The sequence below is a fragment of the Hemicordylus capensis genome, chromosome 1, assembly GCF_027244095.1.
Source record: "Hemicordylus capensis ecotype Gifberg chromosome 1, rHemCap1.1.pri, whole genome shotgun sequence".
Lineage (NCBI taxonomy): Eukaryota > Metazoa > Chordata > Lepidosauria > Squamata > Cordylidae > Hemicordylus > Hemicordylus capensis.
Window position 1 is genome coordinate 227857928 of NC_069657.1, and position 10540 is coordinate 227868467.

Here is a 10540-nt window from a genome sequence, read left to right on the forward strand (position 1 = left end):
AATGAAAGTTCCCCTCGGTATGGCCTGCTGGAGTGTAAACAGAAGGCTTCAGTTCTGTGTTTGACTCTTCTGTGGGATCTGGGCTGGATCAAAACATTCTCTCCATGTGACCTGTGTCTGTAAAAGAAGCATTTTTAGCACTTCCAAGCTGGACTAGAGACAGTGGGACAAGAATAGTGGATGTTCACTGGTCGAAACAGCTTTCTACTGTTTCCTTGTTGTCTAGAGAAACGCTTCAAAAGGGCTTGGAGTACTGTCGGAAAATGCAGAGGGTTGATGGCTCCTGGGAAGGGTGAGTATCATCTTCTAACTAATGTAGCTTCAGCAGAGTTTGGGGCTCTCCTGCTGCTGGTCAGTGCAGGGGGGTTCTCGATCATAAGCAGCAGTCTTGAAAATCTGGAATAAAAACTCAGTAGTTGGGGAAGTGGTGAAGAAGCCAATAGCAGGAAGGAAAGAAGAGCAGCATCAAAGGGACAAAAAACTAAAAAGAGAAGCAAAGGTCTCAAACTGGTGTTCAAAAACTGGAAATTTAATGTGATGTGTAATATAAAGGTAAAGTGTGCCATCAAGTCGATTTCGACTCCTGGCGCCCACAGAACCCTGTGGTTTTCTTTGGTCTTTCTCTTCAGCATCTTCCTATATCGCTGCTGCCCAATATAGTACCAGCAGGGATTTGTACCGGAAACCTTCTGCTTGTTAGTCGAGCATTTCCCCACTGCGCCACTTAAGGTGACGATGTGTAATATACCCAACATATATTACACATTGTATAATATACAAATTGCCCCTGAGGAAGACTAGATAATTGAAACATATTGAGTGTATTGCACATTCTTGAGCACTGTTTTGAGGCCTCTCTCTGGTTTGGGTCACCCCCCCCCCCAATCAACTGTATATCATGTTTGGTTGATTCATTGGTTTCTTCTGTGCAGCTGTGGGAGTTGAATACTTCACGAAGCACAGCTGCTCTGGAAAATCACTTTTCAGATACTTTGCATTTGCTGACTGGTTTCTCCTCTCTGTTAGGAGCTGGGGTGTGTGCATCACCTATGGCACATGGTTTGCGTTAGAAGCATTTGCTTGTATGCAGCACACATACTGTGATGGGTGAGTTGAAGCGTTTCCCAGTTTTGTGATGGGATTCTGCTGCTTTGGATAAACAATTGCAATGAAGAAGACCTTTCATGTGGTGGGCTAAACATGCTTTCTTATTGCCGTGTGTGTCTGTGGTGTGTCCAGCATGCTGGACTGAGCCTTGAGGTAGATTGGGCTTTAGCTTGGTACTAATCTGGTCCTTCGGGTGAAGGGTTGTCAATATCCTTTGTGACCTCACTTGCGTGGTTGTCTCCTGACATCAGGAATGAAGTGGAGGTGTCATTGTTAGCATGGACAGGGCCATCTGTGCTTGTCCACCCATTACTGATGTTTCGGGAAGGAAGGTTTTCCTGGCAGCTTGGACCTGTGACATCTTCTGCTCTTTCCCCTGTGTACTTGTGCATTCTCCTATCTCCATTAGAAAGCAGGAGGATCAGGCATTGGAGGTGGTGGGCCTCCTGCAGATGCTGCTTCCCTAATCATTCCAGGTTCAGCTTGCAGTCAGCTGATGTATGTAAGATGAGTTAAAAGTGACTGGTGTGTGCATCTGGATGTTGCAGGATTCGTAGTGCATTGGGAGTTAGCTCAAGCGACCAAAGGTTGCCCTGTGGCAGGCACCATCCCCTAAAACTTAGTTCTGCCAAGGAGAGACCAATTCTGCCTCCTTTCTTCTTTGCTGCTGCTGCTGCTTCTTTTGCATCTTTCAAGCGTATAATACAGCTGTGCCTTTCTCCCTCCTTCAATTCCTGCCCATCTCCACATTCTGCACACCCTGGTATGATTGATCCCACCCCACTTGCCTGATCCTAACACCACATGCTCCTCCCAGATTGTCATGAGGGAAGACACTGAATCCCCCTTCTTTTGCCTTGTGTCTCATCCAGAGTAGCCTGCAGGGAAGTGTCCCAGGCTTGTGAGTTCTTGCTCTCCAAACAGATGGAGGATGGTGGTTGGGGAGAGGACTTTGAATCTTGTGAACTGCGCAGATACGTCCAGAGCGCCACGTCCCAGATCCACAACACCTGCTGGGCTCTTCTGGGGCTTATGGCCGTGGGGTAAGAGCTTGTGGCTGGAAATGGCATGACTTCCTCCTCTACAATAGTGGCCTCTGCTGCTCCCAGCCTGCAACCTTGAGGCCTTTTGTTGACACTCTGGCCATCAATGGATAGAGCATGCCCACGCAGCAGCTTCCTGGCTGTGATACAGCCAAGAGCATGAGAAGACTTCCAGGAAAAGGCCGCTATCTTCTGCCCCTGAAACCTCCTTGCAGTCCTTTCTGTGTTGTCCTTTCCAACCTCAAGTTAAAGCAGGGCTGCACAACTTTGGCCCGCCTGCAGATGCTGGACTACAACTCCCATAATTCCTCACTATTGGCCACTGGCTGGGAATCATGGCAGTTGTAGTCCAGAAACAGCTGGAGGGCCAAAGTTGTGCAGGTCTGAGTTAAAGGATCAGAAGTGAGAGGGCTGGGGCTATGGAAATGTCTGGGTGACAGCCACCACCATCACCAATCAGGATTGAATCTTCTGTCACCATGTTGGCCCATGCCTATTCCACGTAGCTCCTCATTAGTCCTAGCAGACTGGCAAAAGCATCCCGCACATCTATCCTGCAAGAATCAGAGAGGCTGAATCGCTGCATCCAGGGCTGCTATGCAGAGCCATGCAGGAGTGCTTTTGGCCACTTCCTTTTTTTGGCTCTGGAGCGTGGAATGGGCTAAGAAGGCTCTGAGATTTTGCTGAAGATAGGGTTTGATCTTCCTGCCTGAAACACTGCAGCACTTGGAAGGGAATGTCCTTTCTGAACTTGGAAGTGATCTGCCATTTCCCCTCTCTTTGCATCTATCTTGGGTCAAAACTACACCTTTTGGCTTTGCAGGTATCCAGATGTCAGAGTCCTGGAAAGGGGGATCAAAGTCTTGATTGACAGACAGCTGCCTAATGGGGACTGGCCACAGGTAAAGTGTTTGTTCCTCTAGTGGAGCCCGTGTTCAATAAAACAAACTTGCATGCACTCAGTTATAGCTAAAAGCCATTGCTACTGTAACATGGTTATAATACAATATACATCTTTGTACCAACTGCTTTTCTCCTGCTCCAGAAGTCAGCAAACATGGAGCAGGGGGTTGCAGACTCTCTCCTCCACCTTAACTCTCAGGCCAATGAATCCACCACGGAAACAGCCAGGCCTTGCAGTTCAACAGCACCTCCTGCAAACAAGGCCCAACGTAACTTTTTGTGTGGCCAAAATTGAAGCTTTGGCAGGCTGTAGATCAACTCTGCTCATTGCAGATGCAGTATGAGCTCTTCTGCTACCCGTTATAAATGGCTGGCTTGGTGGAATGGATAAACACTGTTGTGAAAGATCTTGAGACTGACCTATGTAGGGGAGGGCAAAAAGAAAGCACTGCAGGTCCAAGTCCTTATCCACTTCCGGCTCTTCCTCCTACTTGCAAGAGGGAAAGAGAACATTCCAAACAAACCACTCATGAAGTTTACAAGTCACTCTCATTTATCAGTAGTGTCTGTCTGGGACACCCCCAATCTGCCATGATATAAATTCAGGCAGAACTCTGTCCAGAAATATATTAGTAGCAGTTAGTATAGATCCATCACTTCCCAGTATTTGGACACATCTGTTGTTCCCTACCAGCTCTGCTGGGGACCCTGGTATCTGGCAGAGATACCAACACTGATGTGGGGAAATCTGGGCAGCTGCAGTGAATCTCAGGAGCAGAAGGGGAGTTCTGCAAGGGAGACTGGGAAGTGCAGGGATGCCTGGGGGATGTAGTTCTTCCCAGAGGAAGGCTCTTTCCCTCCAATGGGAGTAGCTCTGGGAGGAACTACATCCCCCAAGCATCCATGCATCTCCCAGCCTGCCCCTCGCTTTCAGTTCAGCCCAGCTTTCCCCAAGCCAGTGCTGGGACAGCTTTTAAAGGTCGCCTACACACCACCACTACCATTGGATCCTGCAAACAGCTGCCGCCTCATGGTAGGGGGTGGGAATTCCAAAGTGGAATTCTGATATTTCTGACATGCACAGAGCTGGTCCAAATCTCTGAGATCCTCTGGTGTGTATTCCGTATTACTTCTTCTGCAAGAGAGATGGTGATTGGTGAGCAGTTTCAGGTCCAGAACTGCTCAACTGACCTGTGAAGTGCCACAAGTTTCAGAGGGGAAGCCCCCCATATTTGTCCTGGAAGCAATTTCCCACAGCATTTCCTGTCATTCATCAACCTGAAGGAAGCATACCTGTGTGTACCAATCCACACCAACTACCCCAAGTTCCTCCAGTTCACACATACAGGATCTGCTATTTTCAGTTCCAAGCGCTCCCCTTCTGGCTGTCATCAGTCAGGAGTATTCAGAGAGCTGCTGATTTTCATAATCACTCACCTCCACCTCAAAGGCATCCACATTGATCTCTGTCTGGATATTGTCACCCTGCATTTGCTGTCCCAACAGCAAGGATTATGGGATATTCAAACAACTAGGCTGATAAACAATGGCTTCCTCATCAAAACCCTAAAAAACCAACTACAGCCAACTCTGAGGTTCCAACACTTGTGTGCGTTGCTAAATACCAACCTAGAATCCCTATTACTTCCACAGGAATATGCAGACAACCTGATCAACCTACCCCTCCCAAACACATAATTTGGGGCTCTTTGTAGTCTGAATCAACACTGTCCCCTGGGCAAAGTTTCACATGACAGCCTTGTAGTGACTCCTCTTTCTACATTAGGATGCATTGACTCTCCCACAACACCACAAACTTCGTCTTCCTGCCTGTATACTGGCCTCCCTGACCTTAGATGGAACTTGGCAATAATTGTGGTGACGACAGATATGAGTCTTACTAGATGGGGAGTCCACAGTATGGACAAGACCGCATGGGGCAGATAACTGAAATCTGGGTTGCAGCATATTATCACCAGGGTGCTAGCCATCAGATTTGCTCTATTAGCCCTCATCCAGGGAAGTTGTGTCCTTGTTGGGACAGTCAACATCATGGCCAAATCCCTCATGAGTCACCAAGGTTGCACAAGGTCTCGCTCCCTCCACCTAGAGTTACTCCTAGAGTGGAGCAGCATCTCACCTCCATAATTGCACAGCATGGCAGTGGGATCTACAGTGTGAAAGCAGCCTGGCTAAGCTGGCAAGGCCCCTTAGAGTGGCACTGAAGTCTCTAAATTTGCAGCAGCGTGGTGGTGGTTTGAATAACCCACAGCAGACTTGTTCACCTCCTTGGGAAATCACAAGCTCAACCAGTTCTTCACCAGATTTTCAGAGGAGGGTACAGAAAGAGGACACGCTAGTCTCACCATGGCTTCTGAACTATCTCTATGCCTTTTTCATCCCATCTTCTTTATTCCCTGATATATGAAGGTAGCTATTGTTCAAAGTTATGTGTTCTGTATAAAGATAAAAATTACTATACATTCATTGGATTTTAAGCTTCAGTACATCCCAAAAGCTGAGGGAGGAATCTCCTCCAAGGGGCTTTTAAAGCATATCAAATTAATATAAGGCCTGCCTGTGAGCAAAAAGAAGGAAAGAACTCACTCTGGATACCCTACACCCAACAGCAAGAGGGTATCCTTCAAGAGAAGTACCAGTGTTCCATTTTGCTGCTTCTCTTGTTGTGCTCTATAGGTGAAACTCGGAAAATTAGAATATCGTGCAAAAGTCCATTAATTTCAATAATGCAAATTAAAAGGTGAAACTGATATATGAGACAGACGTATTACATGCAAAGCAAGATAAGTCAAGCCTTAATTTGTTATAATTGTGATGATCATGGCGTACAGCTCATGAAAACCCCAAATCCACAATCCCAGAAAATTAGAATATTACATGGAACCAAGAAGACAAGGATTGTAGAATAGAACAATATCGGACCTCTGAAAAGTATAAGCATGCATATGTATTCAGTACTTGGTTTGGGCCCCTTTTGCAGCAATTACTGCCTCAATGCGGCGTGGCATGGATGCTATCAGCCTGTGGCACTGATGAGGTGTTATGGAAGACCAGGATGCTTCATTAGCGGCCTTCAGCTCTTCTGCATTGTTTGGTCTCATGTCTCTCATCCTTCTCTTGGCAATGCCCCATAGATTCTCTATGGGGTCAGGTCAGGCGAGTTTGCTGGCCAATCAAGCACAGTACACTGTATACTTTTCAGAGGTCCGATATTGTTCTATATTGTTCTATATCAAAGAGCCCCTGGTGGCGCAGTGGTAAAACTGCCGCCCTGTAACCAGAAGGTTACAAGTTCAATCCTGACCAGGGGCTCAAGGTTGACTCAGCCTTCCATCCTTCCGAGGTCGGTAAAATGAGTACCCAGAATGTTGGGGGGCAATATGCTAAATCATTGTAAACCGCTTAGAGAGCTCCGGCTATAAAGCGGTATATAAATGTAAGTGCTATTGCTATTCTACAATCCTTGTCTTCTTGGTTCCATGTAATATTCTAATTTTCTGGGATTGTGGATTTGGGGTTTTCATGAGCTGTACGCCATGATCATCACAATTATAACAAATTAAGGCTTGACTTATCTCGCTTTGCATGTAATGCGTCTGTCTCATATATCAGTTTCACCTTTTAATTTGCATTACTGAAATTAATGGACTTTTGCACTATATTCTAATTTTCCGAGTTTCACCTTTAATAGCCCCCTCCCTTTTTTTAAATACTGGAAAAGATGAGAGGGCAGCTCTAGATTACCTTTATTTTGTCCCTGCAGGAGAATGTTTCTGGAGTATTCAACAAGACCTGTGCTATCAGCTACACCTCCTACCGAAACGTCTTCCCCATTTGGACCTTAGGACGCTTTTCTCGCCTATATCCTGCCAGCCTTCTTACCGAGGCATTAAGAAATTGAAAGAATGGACTAGCTGGAGGAACAAGAAATGGACATAATTGCCATTCCCCCTCCTCCCAAATTGGGGACTTCTAACTGACATGGCAGATGTGTCCTGGCAGTCTCCCCAGGCTCTCTGTAAGTTTTTGAATTACAGGATTATGTATAGATTGCTAGAAGACACTGTCTTGAGGAGCTAGTGAGGTGGAGGAGGAGCTGAAGAGGACGACACTGAAGGCTTCTTTGAATGGCTCGTTATCACAATGTTCCTTGCTCTATGTGCGCACACAGCAAGAAGGTTGGCTCAGGAGTAGTATTTGTTCCAGCATGTGACCTGTGAGCTGAGTAGCCTCCATTTGATGTAGGTAATAAGGTCGTTCACATGACCATTGCTGGTCCTGGGAGGGAGGGCGAGGGGAATGCAGAGTTTTAACCTACCTTCCCTGCAGACAATCCAGGATGGCCTGAGCAGTGCCACGCCACCACACACACAATCACTGTGGCGGCAACTGGGGCTGTATTCTGGAGGCTGGAGAAACGCTCCCTGGCCTCTGGGAATCCCACAGTGCCTAGGGCATGGTGCATTGGGGGATTTCCCCATCAGATGGGCACTCTAGGCAACCAGTCTGCATGCAGCCCAAGGAGACACATGATTGCCTGTGCCCTTAACCTCGGCTAAGAGCCGGGCTTAACAGTAGGGTTAGGCTGGGCAGAAGTGCTGGGATCTCTGCAGATCCCAGCGCTCCACACGAGCAGCCTAACCCAGGCTGGGCTTCCCTAGCCTGGGTTAGGCTGCTTGTGAGAAGAGCCTTACTGTGTAACTGATCCCAACTGGACTTATAAGCTCAACCCCCCATAATTCCCACTTTGATTTCTCTGGGCCCGACATGTATTGAGTTCTGTGGGTGTACATATTGCACATTGTAATGGGCTGGTGTGATCCTCCTGCTCCACTGTGTGTTGATTATACATAAGGTGGCAGCAACCAAATGTAATGTTTGCAAGTGAACGAACAAAGAGTTGTGTCACAAATGATGGTGCTAATTTCCCCGCTACTACTTCTCATCCTTTCTCTCCCTCTTTCAGAGAGATGCTCTAATCTATAATAACCTGCAGTACATCTCATGGTTTAAGAACGTAACAGCCCTGGATCAGGCCCAAGGCCTGTCTGATCCAGCATCCTGTTTCACACAGTGGCCCACCAGATGCCTTTGAGAAGCCCACAGGCAAGAGGTGGGGGCATGCCCTCCCTCCTTCTGTTGCTCCCCTGCAACTGGTATTGAGAGTCATCTTGCCTCTGATGCTGGAGGTGGCCCATAGCCACCAGACTAGTAGCCATTGATAGACCTGTCCTCCATGAATTTGTCTAAGCCCCTTTTAAAGCCATCCAAGCTGGTGGCCATCCCCACATCCTGTGGCAGACCGTCTCTAGAGTGGATATATAAATGGTAGCAGAATAAGGTGGTAGATTGCTGAGGTGGAAGGCTAAACTCTAGTTGAGAGGGAATCACATTTCTGAATGCTTTCTTAAGTAAACACTTCCCTGTAAGTAGAAAACGGCCAGAGTGGGGAGAGTACAGTTTGGCGGGTTGAGTGCAGTGGCGACCGGCACCTTTAAAAGTGAGGACAACAGGTCCTTAGATCATCCACACAGCTTGCTGCTGCTGCGGCAAACTGCCCAGCAGCCCGCATGTGGTGGTGGTGGCGGCGGCACTCCCCCGTCAGCCCGGGTGCGGTGGCGCAACACCGGCATGCACATGGCCTCCGCACATGCACGGAAGCCATTTGCAGGGTCAGCATGGTTGGGCGCAGGTCGATGGGGAAGCTGTGTGGAGCAGGTAAGGCGCTGCTGTCCTCACTTTTAAAGGTGCCACTTGCCACCACCTCCAACCTGCCAAACCCGTTTGGCTTTGAACCAGTGCATGAACCATGGTTCGTGCACATCCCTGATCAATAACAGATCTAAAGGAAGACTGTATGCGTAGAAGAGGATCCAAGGTACAATCTTCAAAACCTTTATTACTTAATATTGATATCATAATCTAGAAGCCTCAGTCAGAAGATATGCTCAATTATCCACAATACAAAATCCAGTTCAATTAACCATATAATCACTGACTTTGATAAACTCTCTTCATAATTATATACATGTGACCACCCACTTTAATTAACTTCTGGATCTGCAGGTGTGTGTATGTACCCAGCCGGCCCTCCCCCATCAACAGGGAGGGACACAGTAAGGGACACCTCAACAGTGTCTGTTCTTGGTTTGTTTTATGCTGTAAACTACTTAGAGACTTTGGTAGTGGGCAGTATACAAATTTATTAAATAACAAATAAACAGCATCATTTGTGATGATGTCGTCCACCCCAATTCAAGATGGCAGATGCGTGAACATTTGAGGCGCAAGTGGGCTAATTTGTGAACCGCCTAACCTATTTCATTAGTGTTAAATAGGGTTGCTTATTGGCTCCTTTCTTATTCAGTTCTTATATCAATGTTATTATATTAGCTATGGAATTGGGTAAAAAAATTTCTCCCTTAGTGGACGCAAAGTCTCAATCCTAATGTATGCTGATGATATGGCATTTTTTTTCTTTTGCTGAGATTGGACTTAGGAGAATGTTGGTTGGACTGGCCAATTATTGTGAAAAAGATAAACTGAGGATTAATTATGATAAAACAAAATTGGTGTGGTGCCTTTGGCAGCAGAAACAAAGCACAGAGGGTCAGTGAATGCTCAACAAATAGAGTAATGCTCTACTTTTAGGTATAGTGGTGTTTCCTTCCATAAGTCTCTTGTATGGAAGGCTCACCTTAATGTTGCTCTAACAACTGCCCCATGCTCTGTGGGAGCTATTTTTTAAAAAAATATTCCAAAGTGGGGCAGTTAATAGCTCCTGCACTTAAAATATTCCAGGGCAAGGTGATATCACAGATATCAAGGTCATATCAAAAGATGCTATCTCTTAGCAGATATCCCACTTCTCATCACCAAAAGATAAAAATGTCATTCTCACAACCATGAGGAGGGGGGAGGCAGGGTTGACCCTACCTTCCCCTCAGATGAGTGATGCTTTCCTTTTGGTACACCACCGCATGCCCACACAGGCTGCGCTGCTTCATGCAGCGCAGATCTCTGGAGGCTGGGACCCGTTTCCCCATCTTCCGGGATGCATGATGAGTGCGGTGCATTGGGGGATTCCCTTGGGAGGCAAGAGCAGTGTTCCCTCTAACAGGGATTCCCAGATGTTGTGGACTACAACTCCCAGAATACCCAGCTGCAATGGCTTTTGCTTGGGCATTCTGGGAATTGTATTCAACAACATCTGGGAATCCCTCATGGAGGGAACACTGGTCAAGAGTGCTAGGTGCCTGACTCTGTGTATGCCTTGGGTTGCGTGCAGCCCCAGCATACACACAATCCCAGACCTGGGGTAAAGGGTGTGTCTCGCCCTTTAACCCAGGTAAAATCCCGGGTTATAAACTCAGACTACCGGGGGAAGGCAGTGCCAGGATTGGCCTTGATCCTGGTGCTACATGCGAGCAGAACTACTCAAGTAGGGCTTCCCTAACCTGGGTGGG

At 47.1% G+C, this 10540-nt stretch overlaps 1 protein-coding gene across 4 annotated transcripts in view; it reads left to right on the forward strand.

Moving 5' to 3' along the window:
- The window catches only part of LSS (lanosterol synthase), a 35241-nt gene extending 25931 nt beyond the window's left edge, over positions 1–9310 (forward strand). For 2 of the 4 annotated variants that reach the window (XM_053283084.1, XM_053283081.1), the window contains 5 exons: positions 227–292; positions 1027–1107; positions 1980–2150; positions 2974–3052; positions 6838–9310. In XM_053283084.1, coding sequence (XP_053139059.1) covers positions 227–292; positions 1027–1107; positions 1980–2150; positions 2974–3052; positions 6838–6975 — 535 coding nt within the window. In that variant the 3' untranslated portion in view covers positions 6976–9310. The remainder of the gene's footprint in view (positions 1–226; positions 293–1026; positions 1108–1979; positions 2151–2973; positions 3053–6837) is intronic. The other 2 variants (XM_053283083.1, XM_053283082.1) reach the window with 2 other exon arrangements.
- Positions 9311–10540: the final 1230 nt, after the last annotated feature.